The sequence below is a fragment of the Ornithodoros turicata genome, chromosome 9 (genome assembly GCF_037126465.1).
Source record: "Ornithodoros turicata isolate Travis chromosome 9, ASM3712646v1, whole genome shotgun sequence".
NCBI classification, from domain to species: domain Eukaryota; kingdom Metazoa; phylum Arthropoda; class Arachnida; order Ixodida; family Argasidae; genus Ornithodoros; species Ornithodoros turicata.
In genome coordinates this window covers 12,007,505-12,022,814 of record NC_088209.1, presented here as the reverse complement: position 1 = coordinate 12,022,814, position 15,310 = coordinate 12,007,505, and the positions used below count along the sequence as shown (strand labels likewise).

Here is a 15,310-nt window from a genome sequence, read left to right as displayed (position 1 = left end):
AAGAAATATTCTGCTGCGTTTATCACCAGTAGGGTCGCTAGCTCAAAACAACAATACATTGTTTAGTTTACATCTAAACAGTTTTCGGGTATTGTTTAGGACTATCTCCGCATATTATTTCACTCGATTTTCGTACGAGATATCTCTCGTACGTTGTAAGTTCCGATACTCTTTTTCCCTGAGCATTGTATTCGTTGTCACTTCTGGCGGCCATACTAGCTGTCCGCTGTGTTTCGAAGATCAGTGAATCACACGATCGTAAGAATTTCCTTCCTCTCCCTGGTGCTGTGGCCGCATTGACCAGTTCCCATCAGCCAGGTGATTTCAAACACACAGTTTTCGTCTGCCGCTGATACCGACTGTGTGCGTATTCACTATCGATACTCTTGATTCATTCGCAATCTGCGCACAACACTTCCAGTCCAGGCATTTATATTTCTCATTCTTATTGCACTGTTGATTACGCTTACAATATCTAAACAAGGCATTATTCGTGATCGATAAAGTATTTGTTGCTCAGTGTTGGTGATGCAGAATAGGGAAACTGAACTGTTGCTTTTGTGGATGTCAAGATTGCAGTACTTTATGGAAGGAGGACGTCCGATAGCGCACAATGTTTCTGATTTCCATGTCATAAAAGCAAATTATTGCTGCGCCCCATGTCTACAGCATAACGCACGTGCCTTTGTGTCTAGTGCTGAAATGGTACTACAAACATACTGTCCATTGCATACAAGGACAGCTTTATAGTGTCCGCCCACTGTTACACATCAGTAACATTACGGTCGAGACCCGACATCGGATACTCGATCGTGAAATTTGCTTCTGTTCCTTGTTCGATAAACTACGAGATGCGAACCTCTCTCATAGCAAAATGAAAGGGGTACTGTTCTAATATGAAAACAAGCAGATGTGCTTCTTTTCATATACCACCACATTCACTTTTGTGTTACTAACGAAAAACTAGTTGCCAAACCGCGGCAGTGAGTCAGCCTGACTCAATGAGCATTTCAAATGGAGTCAGCTTGACCTACTTTATGCCACCCTTTTAGCCATGGAATTGCATAACTAACGTTCCCTTTCACTTACATGTTCCTGTTTCATACACTAATCATGCACTAATGTTCCTGTTTCATACACTAATCATGCACTAATGTTCCTGTTTACTGCCAAAGTTGCGTTCATAGTTCATCGTCGCACTCGGGTAATATTTTCATCAGACGTATACATATGTTGCTACTAAATCGTCTACGTGATACAACGTGACTGGGATTCGGGGAGAAATCGGGTTTAACTCGAATTGGTCCGAAACTGGTTCGGGAGGGAACATTCTAGCCGAACCGGGTTAAACCCAGAGAAGTGACGCCTTACCTATGGAGAATGAAACCGATTGAATGCTTTTGGCAGTCATGTAGCGTAGTTGTTTCTCATTGTGCCTTATTAATTGATTGGTTAGCTTTTAAAATGTTGGTTTAAGGACTCAAGTTATTCATTGTAAAGTTCTAGAATGCCTCGAGAGACACCAGACCGGGGTGTTTCTAATAGGGCACGTTTTTTTTTCCCCTCCATTCTAAAGAGAAAGCTAGTGCACTAAAAAACATACCACATGGCAACACGTGTTGCAATTACAGCATCCTGGCATGTTGTCAAGTGGCATTTTTTTTGTTACACGTTAGGGCACTCGAACCAATATTTGAAAAAATTAGTCTTATATGATTAAGTAATTGGGCATAATGGAAAAATACTAGCAAGCACGGCACACAGGGTGTCTTCCGACCTAGAAAACGTGGAAAACCGAGAATTGTCAGGGCATCTGGCAGGAAGGCACCTCACAGCGGTGGGCAACATCACGATTGACGCCCGGGAGGGATGTGCGCCCTGGGCCGACTTCCAAGGGAACTGTGCCGACATATGTCTGACAGCGTCCGAGGAAAACCCAGGGAAGACCCCAGACAGCACGGCCGGCACCGGGATCCGAATCGGCGTTCCTCTCTGTCTCAATGTCGCATGGCCAGCACGCTAACCACTAAGACACGCAATCCGGTGTTGGCCTCCTCAAACGATCTCCCATTATGATTGGACAAATCGTTTGCAGAGACCAATGAGAGCGTGTTCTGTATTGCCCTTAGTTATAAACATGCTTTTGCGTGGAGCTTCGCTTTCTCTGCAACTTCATTTCCGAATGTGTCTGTGGATTTTTTACACATTCTTTTACACACCTCTGTCATGGCTCACCCAACAAAGATTACGACGTGGTCAGCAGGAGAAATACACGGTGCAAACATCGCAGGAGGCATCGCGCATCAAAGACTTATAACGTTAAGGTTTCGGTGTCCATTTCATTTGTACGAAAGTTTAACTGGGATTGCCCTGGATGATTGAGGGACGAGGCATATTTAGGTTCATTTATCCAACGCAGTGCGGCAGTGTTTCACAGAATTCTGGTCACTTGCAGAAAATATGCTTCCCCAGCACCGGAGTAAGAACCCACAATGCCCCTTTTGAACACCCCTTTGACACCTGACGTGCCAGCTGTGCTAAGCATTGACGTAGCTGTTTTACTCGAGTTGGCGGGCACCCCTAGTAAAACTAAATGAACGAGACAGTGCAGAAATTAATCTTAATCGAGCTTGATTGAAAAGGATCTGGAAGACATCCGTTCACGTATGAGTTGAGGGTCCATCTGTGTTCTTGCATATGTATAAGGTAAATTTACGAACAGGATCAGTACCTGTTCTGATTTGTTGGTTTTCAGTTTTTTTAATGAAGTAATGCTAGCTTCCTTTTCTTGTGCCCGTACTCACGTACATGATGCAAAATGCCGTGCCGGTACCCAGCCCCTTCTATGTGTCAATATTGGTTCCTTCTTGGCCTGCCAGTCCAGCACTTATTGGAGCCATGTCACAGAAATGGGAGATTAGATACCAGTGACAACGACAACACATGTGTCTTTTGTGTTTGGACAATGTTGGAAGAAAACAGTTGCATACAGCTTGTCTTTACGAGCGTCACTTTCATTTTTGAAAAGAAGGACCTTGCTTATGGCTGATTTTCTTGATTGAACATCTGTTCTTTTCCTTGTAGCCTATTGTTCTATCCTTTTTTAAACTGATAAACGCATTCAATATGCGTAACATTACAGTAATGATCAATCTAGACTTTTGAGCAGGGCTGGTTGCCAGTAAATGAAACTTAAAACATTAATTACCCGAGTTCCGCAGGTGATGAAAATAGAAACTTGAACAAAACTATTTGGCATTTTCATTACCAGGAATGTAAACAGAAACCAGAAGGAGTGTTACGTTTGCTATTCTACCACGTTTCGCTTGTCGTTTGCTTCAACATTTGCTTATTACACCCTCTTTTGAAATTTAGTGTAATTTAAGTTAATGTATTAGATCTCTGTAGTTGCTTCAATGTGCTAACACAGAATTAAAAGAAAAAGAGAGACCCCAGGCGTCCTCACTCCTCAGTGCTTCTGTTCAATAGTACCGTCCCTCAGTTTACTCAGTGTTGCTACAAGATCCGCGGGCGGATTGAACGAACACCGTAATGACGGGAACAGAGAGAATAATCTCAAAGAAACAGAAACAGAAACCAGCATCGAAAATAACTCTGAAGCGGAAATGAACTACTGCTACAGCGATTGAAACGGAAGCTGCTACAAAAATAATCTAGAAACTGAAGTGTAAACAGAAATATAAAGTCGAGTTTACTAGGTAACAGAAACAGAACCGTCAAGCGCTATTATTTCCGGTAACCAACTCTGCCTCTAAGACGGTGTCTTTTATGCAGCATAGGCCCGTGCAGTCCAGCAGCTACATAAAGCAGCAGCATGGCAGCCGGTCCGTACAACTACTCGTACATCTTCAAGTACATCATCATCGGGGATATGGGTGTGGGCAAGTCTTGCCTTCTGCACCAGTTCACAGAGAAAAAGTTCATGGCCGACTGTCCCCACACTATTGGTGTCGAGTTTGGCACCCGCATCATTGAAGTTTGCGGGCAGAAAATCAAGCTGCAGATCTGGGACACCGCGGGACAAGAACGCTTCCGCGCTGTTACCCGCTCCTACTATCGGGGAGCTGCTGGTGCTCTCATGGTCTACGACATCACCAGGTTTGACCCAACACTTTCTTCCTGCTCAAAGGCTGTGTCTCGCATTTGGACGCGCACAAAATAATGCTGAACGAGATACTCAACTCCAGTGCTAATCTCTGCCCTTGGGGTTTGATCAGGGGCGGATCCAAGATTTTTCTGAGGAGGGGGTCCAGGCATGGACAGCATGCTAGACACGTGGTCTAGGGTCAATTAAAGACGAGAAAAAAAACGGGACTAGTGTACCCAAAAGGGGAAAAAAGAGGGAGGACTGGACTTAGAATGTTTGACATTTCGAGCAGACACTCTTCATCAGAAGAAGGGGAAACAGAAAGCTACTGTTGGAAGATGTTAAACATACTGCCCAGCACGCTAGGATGCTGCACGTGAACGTGTTAAATAGGGCAGCATGTGTAACACGGATTGACAGTTGATTAGAAGCCTAAAACCAGTCTTTCGTTTAGGCCCATTGGATGGCTGGATGGTTAGGGTCAATTAAACACTATGTGAAGACAGAAATTGAGGAGGGGGTCAGGACATCCAAACCTCCCCTCTACTTCTGTCCCAGGGTTTGATAGATAGCAAAACATGGAAATGACAATTACAGAAGGAACAAACGGGTAGAACCTTGTGGCTGTGTCTAAGAGGTCACACGCTTGAGGATCTCCGACTATGGTCGAGCAACATGGTTGCATTGTTGCAGCTGACACACAATGTGAGAAATGTATAGTCATGTTCAACTTAAGAAGGAAAAGAACTCTAGTCCGCAATCTACGTTCACCGTTGGAGATAAGGAGAGGCAAGGAGAAATACTGCAGCGCATTGGTACCGTTTTTGCAGTTGAGTTCTACGGCCTCAAAAAGAGTAGAAAAAAAGTATGCAATTACAAGATGACTAAGTACCTATAATTAATTAACTATGTAATTAGGGGACTCCGGGCAAAAGCGAGATTGTAGGATGTAAGAATGTACCAGATGAAAGGAGGCGGATAAAAGGTGTACGAAGGGAGCTGCCTCATGACAGGAGCCGCCGATATTTCGACCAGAGACCGTTGCTTACCTCCTGAGGCCATCGGGTCGTCAGTAGCAAACGTAGATTGGTAGAAATCCGCGTGTGTGTTAAGATATCCATCCCCAAATTTTGATATGCTTGTGAGTCGAAACCAAAACTGCGGCGACCGGGAACACAGGGACCACGGCTCTCATTTCATGTCAGAGGGCCACATCATTTGGAGAGATTGAGATGATTGGAGTAGGTGCCGATCTGTGGGGGCAGATAAGCCGCCGCCGTCCCAGACAAGCCGCCGCCGCAGATGATGCACTCGTCCTGAGACGAGTTTTTTCAGTTTCGGCTCATGTGCATATCGAAATTTGGGGATGGATATCATACAAGCATGTGCATGTTTCATGACTTTTTAAACGTGGAATGGCTTTCAACTGAGGTTTCATTTCATTCATTTCATGAGGTGCCTTTCATTCTGCAATTTAGCTTTTGTCCGAAATCCCCTAATTAAAGAGATAATCAATTAATTTTAGGTAATTAGTCATCTTGTAGTTGCATACTTTTTTGATACTCTTTTTGAGGATGTCCGCCTGGCCGTGTGTAGAACTCAACTGCAAAAATTACTTACATCAATGCTGCTCTCATAGTTTTTTTATAAAAATTCTGTAAAGGATTAAAAAAAAGCACCCTGTACATATACATATCTCAAGGCCTGGTTTTAAATCTTCGTTAACTTTAGAGTCATCTTCTGAAACTATCCTAAAAACGGATGATAGATGGAAAGCATGAGTAGTGGAGAGAGGCAATGGCTATGCCAAGGTAGCGAAGTGGGTGCAGGAAGCAGGAGACGAATTTTAGGTACGTATCTGCGATCCTGAACTCATTTCAGAAGCCTGTTGAGAAGGAATGTGAGACAGAAACTGGTGAGAAGACCCAAGACTGCTCTGTCACAAATACAGTCTGATCGGACTTCTATGACCCTGAGCAAAGATTGCATGCGCGGTAGATGAAATAAGAAGTACAGTTGCTCGATGCACTAGCTTTGATTACTGTGGGCACTGACGGGGATGCAGAGTTTGCTGTTTCTTTGCACTACGAGTGTCGGTACAGTCATTCCCACGGTGTGTGTCATGCATCAACGCACATTTCTAGGGCGGCGTGAACGGTCGTTTTAAACTCGAAGCAAATGTGGGGCGAGTACTTGCATGCCCAAAGTGAATACGAAGTGGATGGTTATGTGACTGATCCGAACACATATACAGCATGTGCACAGAAGGGCTGCATTTGTATATGAAGCATTTGTGTGTTAATTGTGCATATGGATCTATGAAGCAGCACATACTTTGTTTTGTACCCTCTCTTGTGTTGTTTTTGGGCTTGCGAGCGTAGCTCTGGAACTATTCGAATACATCGGCTTTGATTCAAAGTTTAAATGCAGAATTTCATATTTGATTCAGAATTTGAGTTGAATATATGAAATTATTCGCTTTGTTAGTAGAAAAACCCACACAGTTGCACATTTTTCCAAATTCCCGCTGATTTTCTGGGACGCGCGTTAGACACCGGAAAATACGCTGAAACGTAACACTGAGCACAGTCTCTTGGTTCCCTCCGCAGGCGCAGTACATATAACCACTTGAGTAGCTGGCTAACAGATGCCAGGAACCTGACTAACCCGAACACAGTGAGTCCTTCGTCCGCTCGTAATTATTATTTTGCGGCGCATGACTCTCATGAAACACATCGCCATCACTTTTTTTTTTCTAGGTTATATTCCTGATTGGCAACAAGTGTGACCTGGATGCTCAAAGGGATGTCACATACGAAGAGGCAAAGCAGTTTGCGGATGAAAACGGTGAGGCGGAGGTATAAACTCGAGGCACACTCGAGTGGAATTTAATGGCTCTCATTGCTCTCTTTTGCAGGTCTAATGTTTGTCGAAGCTAGTGCAAAAACGTAAGGGCTAGCAATGTCTTATGTAGTTTTTAAAAATGGTGCCATTTTTGTTCTGGTTTCTGAGAGCAGTTTTGCTACGGCATTTTTCCTTTATAGAGGTGAACACGTCGAAGAGGCGTTCTTGGAGACTGCCAAGAAAATTTACCAAAACATTCAGGACGGAAGGTAAGAAACGTGACAGTCGCATGATTTCCTTTGGCCAGAGTGGGAGCCACAGTAATTCTCTTCCGTTAACACAACGCTGATTTCGTCGTTAAAGTTTGCGTCTGCATGAAATCTTGTGGCTTGATTTTGAGCCTACAGTCATTTCGGAGATGTTGTTTTTCCCAAAAGCTGTGTTGCAGACGACGCTACATAACAGCAAGGCAGAGCAGCTGTATGTGTAGGGTATTTAAATATATTTTAACGCATAATGCTTTCTCACGGGAGCATGAATTCACAATTTTCCTGGCAAAATGAAAACGTAACTTTTCGATTTGTTCTAATACACCAGTCTAATCACCATGCTAATCTAAGACTCTACTCACGCTCATATACACACCTCTCGCTTGAGATTTCACAGTGCTGTTCAGACGAGGTCTGCGGTAGCTTAGACCATAGCCAAGACAAGCCCGAGGGAGAGGTTCATGTAATGGCGTCTCCTACTTGCGGTAACAGTGTGTTATGCCGAGTGGTTTGTCCACAACCCCAGCATGGAGGGGTGTAGGAAAAAATTGGGTGGGGGGATCCATAATTATAGTGACATCATTACCGCCTAACATATCATTACCGCCATGTGTCTAAAGCTGAAATCGCAAGGGCGCCCCCTGTAGGGTGTACACAGGTGAAAAAGTTAGGGGGGGGTCTGGATAAATCACTGGTTGCGCTACTTTCCATAGCCTCTGTTGTCACACCCCAGATGTTAAGAATCTCAAGCCTGTCATTTTTCAAAACAAAGTTTATAACCCTGAGAGAAACATCATGTTTGTAGTAATGGTGGCTGCTGTAATGTTCACATTGTGCAGTCTTGACCTGAATGCTGCTGAATCGGGTGTGCAACACAAGCCTCAAGCACGGACGACTGCCAACTTGGCCAGCGAAGCATCAGCAGAGAAGGAGGCTTGCGGCTGTTAGTGTAACCGGGGGAACATCGCTGTGGGACTTGAGGTAAGCATTAAAAGACATCGTGGTGCATGCTTAGAGCCTCATAATTTGGGGTTAAATCTGATAAAATCCGTTTCTACGGCTCAATTTGCATTTTCGTCGCCTCGTGTGAGACCCGGAAACCCTGAGGACCAAACTTGCTGAAGTTCAGCCTCTGCCATTTATTCGAGCGCGGGTGAACACTAAATACTTTGCACTCGGAACTGTCCCTCAAGTTCTTGTGTGTTCCTTTTGTGATACAGTATACATAGGGCCTGACTTTTTCGGGTTTTATTTTTGGCCAAATTCGGGGGGTAAATATCGGGTGATATTTTTCATTTGAAAATTCGGGTGTATTCGGGTGATTTTTTTTGTTTAATAAAAATTTGTCTTAACATGGAACTAATGTTTAGCAATGTTATCAAACTTTATTTTAATGCACGCTTATGAGTGTGCCACGCGACCCGGATGTTTTCGGGTAGATTCGGGTTAAACCCGAATTTTACAGATTTTGTTCGGGGGGTAAATATCGGGCAGATACGGGTTTAACCCTAAAAAGTCAGGCCCTAAGTATACACAGTAGGATCTCTGTACAGGGTGTTTCAGCGAACGTAAAAAAAAAAGAAAGAAATCGTATACAGTCAAACTCCTTTACAACAAAACTCAGGGGACAGCAAAAAAAATTCGCAGTAAAGGTATTTTCGTTAAAAAGGATGTCCATTATTGGACCTATAGGGCTCCAACGGGACTGCAAAAAAATTTGCTGTAGTGGTATTTTCGTTAAAAAGGTGTTCGTTATAAAGGAGTTTGACTGTATAAAGAACCTACTCTTCTGAACACCATGGGGTCAGTGCTGTTTATCTTGGGGGGAGGGATATTTTCCCATGACTTTCGAGCACTTTCATCAGGTTTAATTTGTGGGAAACTCAATTTTCCCGGTCGATTTCTGAAATTTGCCAGGTCAACCTCGTGTTTTTTTTTGTTTTTTTTACCGAAACAAAGCATGCATCGCATTTACCGAATTTAATTGCAAAATACGTTCTCTACTGCTTTGTTAATACAGTGGAGTTCGTTTATAACTATATTGATGGGACCACAATCTGATTGTTATTCAGAATATCGTTAAAAACGTGCTTTTGCGAAATCGCCGGTCAAGGTCATATCAACGGAGTACAACAACACAAGTACGACAGCACTGAACATTTGTTGCCAACACATAAGCATTTTATCTAGCTCTAAATTGACACAGCTTTGTGTCAGTTTGCCTCTCCAAGGACAACATGGCCGCCTATCTCACGTTAGCTTTCACACATCTTGAGATCGACGACTTTGTCCATTGCTTGTCATGCAGTGCCACAGTCATCACCATTCTCAGTATCGGAACTGCATTGTCGATCAGAATGCACATCGCCCATGTGTAATTCGTCTACACGTGTTTGGGTAGTGACACGCAACTGTCTGACAACTCACGTTTTACAAGCCGCGGTACCTTGCACCTAAGTTTTGCACTGGTACAAAATCCGTCAAGCACTTGCAGCTTCGGGTCGAGCCGCATCCTTTTCCTAGGCAAAACGTGTCCCGGAACTGGAAACACCATGCAGCAAACGATAAAAAAACTTGAGGATGGGGAAAATGATGTGGAGAGGGAACCTCCTCCTCTACTTAACGCGGGCTTCTTCGAAGTTTGGGGCCTTGTGTTGGTCGCATGTACCGTATTTTCACGCGTATTAGCCGCACCGCAGATAAGCCGCAGGACTCGTTTTTAGATACATTTTGAAAATTTTTTTGCAGATAAGCCGCACTCGCAGATAAGCCGCGGGTAATACGACGCGACTGCTTTGTGCGCTAAACCAGTGATGCACATACAAAATCAATAGAGGCTTTATCGCTATGAAAACGGGTATCATTTATTCGACAGAAAAAAGGCTAACATCAGAAATATTACAGAGCGGCTCACTAAGACATGTTCCAGAAGACATGATTCACTGTAACCCCTTTTGTTAAAGCTGCGTGGGGGAATGTATCCGGAAGGTCAGACCACTCCTTCCTTCCTTATTATGGGTTTAGAGTGGACTCTAATATGGACTCCAATATGACTCCACTCGAATATGGACTCGTCCCTGTTCGGTATTGTTCGTGCAATGGCAGGGCGGTCCTGTTCCGAAAAACATGACGCACTGTCTGCCCTTTCGTTTCATCCAGGGTATTGGGAAAATACCAAGGAAAGATATAGTCATCAGATAAGCCGCACCCGCGCATAAGCCGCAGAGCGTCCGCGAAAACAAAAAATCTCGCATAAGCCGCGGTTAATACGCGTGAAAATGCGGTAATCCCCAGCACACATGCGTGGATGAAGGCGTGAATGAATGTTTTACTTTAATGCTCGCGAAGGCTAAGGCTTTCGAAAATGCCACCATTATTTGTTTTCAGTGAAATGGTGGAATTTTGCATCTCGATTTTCACGAATTTTACCGGCTGCCAGGAATTCTGATCGCTGATCGTAATATTGGAGTTATCATTATATCGAAGGTCGTGGTAAACGGGCTCGACTGTAGCTGAAAAAAAAATTGTGAAAGGCATCATTTTGAGGAGTGCAAATTGTCAGGTGAGCTCAGTTCTCTGTCAAATTATTGGAAGATACAACGGAAGGAAAAGCGGTCACCTGTCCTCTTGCTTTTTCTCTCTTCTCTCCGATAACTTTGTGTTGCAACTATGCTGCCGTTATTTGCAGAAGCTTGCTAAAGGGAAAGTGAAAGGGCGTGTACACGGCTGCCTTGCATCGCTTCGTTCGATGATGTTAGTGCGGCCGGCAATTTGCACACCACAAAGCGAGGCTCCCTCCCCCCACCCCTTCCCTCGGCTATTACCATCGTACAGTCAACCATTGAACGGGCTTCACTTATCCAGGAACCACTGTAAGAAAGTACCCCACAACATGCTTCACTTATCCGGTCCTGGGTCACAGTTGGTGTGTGACCTACATTTTCTCCAGTAGGGGCGACAACCTTGAGGGTACACCGACAGGTTTTGTGATTATAACTGCGGAGTTCCATCACCGGGGGCGACACTCTGACGGTAATGTGGTGAAATGCCTCACAGTTGCCTCACAGTGAGGATCATAGTGGGAACCAAAGTCCTCACTATGTCCTCACCAAAGTCCTCAAGTTCGTGTTTTGTTTTAACCTACGAGAGGATGATGCAGATCGGGGGGTGTAAGAACGGGTTTTACTGGATTGAGCTGGGCGAATAGCAAAATTTTCATTGTGAATCAAACATGAATATTTCAGACACACCTTGAATACATGTTGAATATTTTTTTGCAATTGCGAATCAAATCAAATATGTAGCTGTTGATCGCAGTTCGAATATTCTGAGTAGCTAGTTCTTGTCACAGTATGGCCATCAGCAAACAGCTACTGCTCATCCATGACATTTTCTGTCAGAATATAATATATAGAATAGAGTATAATACAATATTAATTGTTAAGGGTTGTAAGGTGTGAGCTCCATGCCTGTGAGAAATATCTGCGCCATCTGTGGGCCGTTCTCTCTCTCTGCATCTCTGTGTCATCTGCTTGCTGTATCGCTGCTGTCTGCAAATCTAGGCAATTTATACGGACGTCTGGTTTACGTTCTTGTGTTCTGGGATACACAAACCAAGCACCTTTGATGACGAAATGCACACTGCACTCACAGCAATAGATGGCGCTCAAGTAGCCTGAGTTTTGGTGCGTCTGGGAGTCCGCAAGCATTGCTTGGTGCAGCAGTCTTTGAAATTCGATTGCTGAAAGAATGCTGAAAGTACAGCAGAGCTATTACGTATCTGAGGCATCTAATTTTACGCGCTTACAGAAGAGCGTACAGTTTCTACAGGTTTGCCATTCACTGTACAGCTCCTTTAAAACACAAGGCTTTATGCATACTTCAGCTCTTACGTTTTCAGGCTCTGAAAATCGTAGGGCAAAAATTTGGCTTTTGTTCAGGAAGCTGTAGACTATATTGAATGGAAAATCAAACAAAAGGGCGTTTTACTGGGTTTAGCGCTGAGACTACAAGCTCTATCACAGTTGCATGTATTTCTCCCTGTTCTTATGTTTTAGCTTTGCAGTTCTACAGCTTGGTTAATGAGCATGATTAGCGGTGTTTATTCAGACCCCCCCCCCCCCCCCCCCCCCCTCAAAGATTTGGTGACACCCCCTCGCAGTTTTTAGCACGTTAGAGATGGAACCTTGCAATGCAAACAAATGTATAGGGTTCCTCAAACTTGCACACTTTGATTACTGGAGTTCTAGTGCTTCATTTTGACCAAGTGGTCGAGCAAACAATGAGTCGGCATAGACAGTTTTGTCAGGATTAAACTCAGTAAAACCTGTTTTTACCCCAATTTAGAACTGGAAAATCTGCTCTTTCACATGACCAACAGAAGAGACATGGTGTAGACTAACTGGAGCAGAACGTATGAGGAACAAAAACCGAGGGCTTCGCCACTTTGCCTTCGTTGCACTGGGAGAGGGAAAGGAAATTCTTTTCTGCTGCTCTCCAGTCAAGCTCTGATTTGAATATAATTTGATATTTGAGCAAAATAAATTGCACAAGCAGAAAACAAAGTTAGGGCTATCAATGCACCAAGCACGATGTGCAGCAAGGTTTTTTTCCCGATCATTCCAAAGTCTCCTTTGCAATGGCTTTGCGTTTAAACGCTTCTGAACAGTGCTTTCAAATTTATTTCTTTACAGCATTGCAGACGTCACCACCACAACAGTGCTTCGGACACAGTTCTACAGAGAAGAGGGGGCGAAGGAGGACTTTTGGGGGAGGGAAAAAAAGGACACACCTACACACACCCATCCAATCATAACAGAAGAACACTAACCACAACACTTGCGATGGTAGTTTGCAACCCCTTTCTTTCCTCAACAATAAAATGTATTGAAAAAGCTGGCTATCTGGGACAGGGATTATCCACTCCTTCAAAGCTAAAACATTCCTTCTTCCCAGCTACTGTTTCGATACCATTACCTTTGAGCCAGCAACAAAAGGTTCTACGTGTAATCGAAGGGGGGGAAAAAAAAAGGAAAACACTGCAGGTGTGGTATTGCAATCGTCGGACTTTGTTTCGACTTGTTTGTTTACATGTGTTATATACATACATATATATATATATATATATGAGTGATACATTTATTTGTACTTCTACGTTCACACGAGTATGAGAAGAGAACAGCGCATCGTGGTTAGAGGAGTGTCCGAGAACTTGTCCTTGTTTTTATCTTTTCTCTGGGCCGAGCAGTAGAGTCGGCTCGAAGTAAGAGCAGAAACTGTGGAATAAAAGTGTGGATGCCCTAGGCACTGTTGAATAATGTATTTATACTCTTGACGAGGTTGTAAAAGTGTACGTAGGACAAAGTGATTTCCTGTAAGCAATGTCTGCAGAAACTCTTTTTTTTTTTTTTTTCCTGTCCTGTTCCCAGTAAGAGAACCACAAACAAGATGCCATCTCAGTCTGTCTGTAAACTTCTCTTTCTTTTACTTCTTACTGATATTTGGCGCGAATTGAGAATAAAATTGGAAGCTCTATCTTTTTGTTTCCAAGGTTGTAGACGTTTAAATGGTTTGAGTTCCAAGCTCTTGGCCGTCGTGTTTTTCACACCTCCTGGTTCTGGGAGCAGCCATGTTTATTATGTGATTATATTAAACGGGTCTCTGAGTTTCCTTTTACCTGTGCTGCACTAACATACCCACGTGTATCTGCACTTACAGCAAACACTGGATGATCGATACTTTGTTGAGGGTGGGAGTTTATGGCGTATTAAAGCAGAGTAGCTGTTTTTGACTGGGTTGCACTTTTGTTGAACTGGTGCAAACTACTTGTGAACCAGAGGAGCGCAGTCAAATTTGCTGGTTCACGCAGTCTGGCAAACTTCAGAATTTCTGGACAGGTTTGCCCAGCAGACGTTAGAAGGTGAATTGACTTCGAAATCAGATTTAGGGCCTGACTTTTTAGGGTTAAACCCGTATCCGCCCGATATTTACCCCCCGAACAAAATCTGTAAAATTCGGGTTTAACCCGAATCTACCCGAAAACATCCAGGTCACGTGGCACACTCATAAGCGTGCATTAAAATAAAGTTTGATAACATCGCTAAACATTAGTTCTATGTTAAGACAAACTTTTATTTAAAAAAAAAAAGATCACCCAAATACACCCGAATCCCTGACGACAGAATATGCCGTAACGGGATTTAACCCGAATACACCCGAATTTTCAAATGAAAAATATCACCCGATAATTACCCCCCGAATTTGGCCAAAAATAAAACCCGAAAAAGTCAGGCCCTAAGTATAATGCACTCAGGCAAATTTGCATGGAACATGCTGTACAGACAGCACTGACACACTGAAATGTCATTCGACATGACACCATGCTCTTTCCGGCTCGCAACGTGCAGTTTCGAGAATGTGCGCTCTTTGTGTGTGTTGCACTCGGCCACTTTGGAGTGTGGCCAAGTCCAAAAGAAAATGGGCATAACATGAGTCTCTGGGCATGCATAGAGGAGAGACAGATTGTCGACCGAGTGGTAGTGGTGCTCAGTGGAAATAATGGCGGATGGTGTTTTGGTCATCTATTTGCAGTTAGATGGGTGAGCCTCGTGATGAAGGTGCTATTTTCTACTGGTGCTCTATTTCCACTTCACAGGTTGGAGCGTTATTCAAGTTAACTTGGGAGTCCCTTTTTCTGCCCCAATTGGGTTCAGAAAGCAAGCTGTACTATCATTTTCCATCACTCCCTATATTTGGAATGCACTAGAGTGGGTCAGATATGAAACTTTTGTTGTAGAGCACGTTCTATCGTTTGGATGCCGCTTGTGCGCACGTGCTAGGTAGGTTGGTCACTAGTCGCGTGAGAAGCCAGCCAGTCTCGTTACATTTCTTCAGTAGTCCGTCATACGATGTCTGAGAAAGAGGTACACCCGTCGATTGTGCAGCGTATTATTGTGAAGTTCCTTGCTTGCGAGGGTGTAAAACAGAGCGAAATTCTGCACAGATTGACGGCACATTTCGGGGATCGAACATAGTCAAGGCGGTGTGTGCTGGCATAAGGAATTTGTGGAAGGCAGTGACGAGATCAAAA

The 15,310-nt window shown here is 43.8% G+C and overlaps 1 protein-coding gene across 5 annotated transcripts; it reads left to right on the top strand.

Moving 5' to 3' along the window:
• Positions 1–86: 86 nt before the first annotated feature.
• Positions 87–13,755, top strand: LOC135368108 (ras-related protein Rab-14). Of its 5 annotated transcripts, none has more exons than XM_064601194.1 (8): positions 87–155; positions 3,796–4,119; positions 6,718–6,784; positions 6,868–6,955; positions 7,026–7,056; positions 7,153–7,221; positions 8,061–8,202; positions 12,915–13,755. In XM_064601194.1, exons 2-7 carry the CDS (start codon positions 3,836–3,838, stop codon positions 8,167–8,169), a joined length of 648 nt encoding a protein of 215 aa, XP_064457264.1. In that variant the 5' UTR covers positions 87–155; positions 3,796–3,835; the 3' UTR covers positions 8,170–8,202; positions 12,915–13,755. The 5 variants fall into 5 exon arrangements, with proteins under 5 accessions (XP_064457264.1, XP_064457263.1, XP_064457261.1 ...); XM_064601193.1 differs by lacking the exon at positions 87–155 and adding an exon at positions 176–318 and having other exon boundaries at positions 3,801–4,119; XM_064601191.1 differs by lacking the exon at positions 87–155 and adding an exon at positions 176–318.
• Positions 13,756–15,310: the final 1,555 nt, after the last annotated feature.

Bases quoted from the DNA above. Each gene is read 5' to 3' on its own strand.
- LOC135368108 (XM_064601194.1), top strand. From the start codon at position 3,836: ATGGCAGCCGGTCCGTACAACTACTCGTACATCTTCAAGTACATCATC. The intron at 6,785-6,867 runs GTGAGTCCTTCG...TTTTTTTTCTAG, and splicing joins ACCTGACTAACCCGAACACA to GTTATATTCCTGATTGGCAA. The intron at 7,057-7,152 runs GTAAGGGCTAGC...TTTCCTTTATAG, and splicing joins GTCGAAGCTAGTGCAAAAAC to AGGTGAACACGTCGAAGAGG.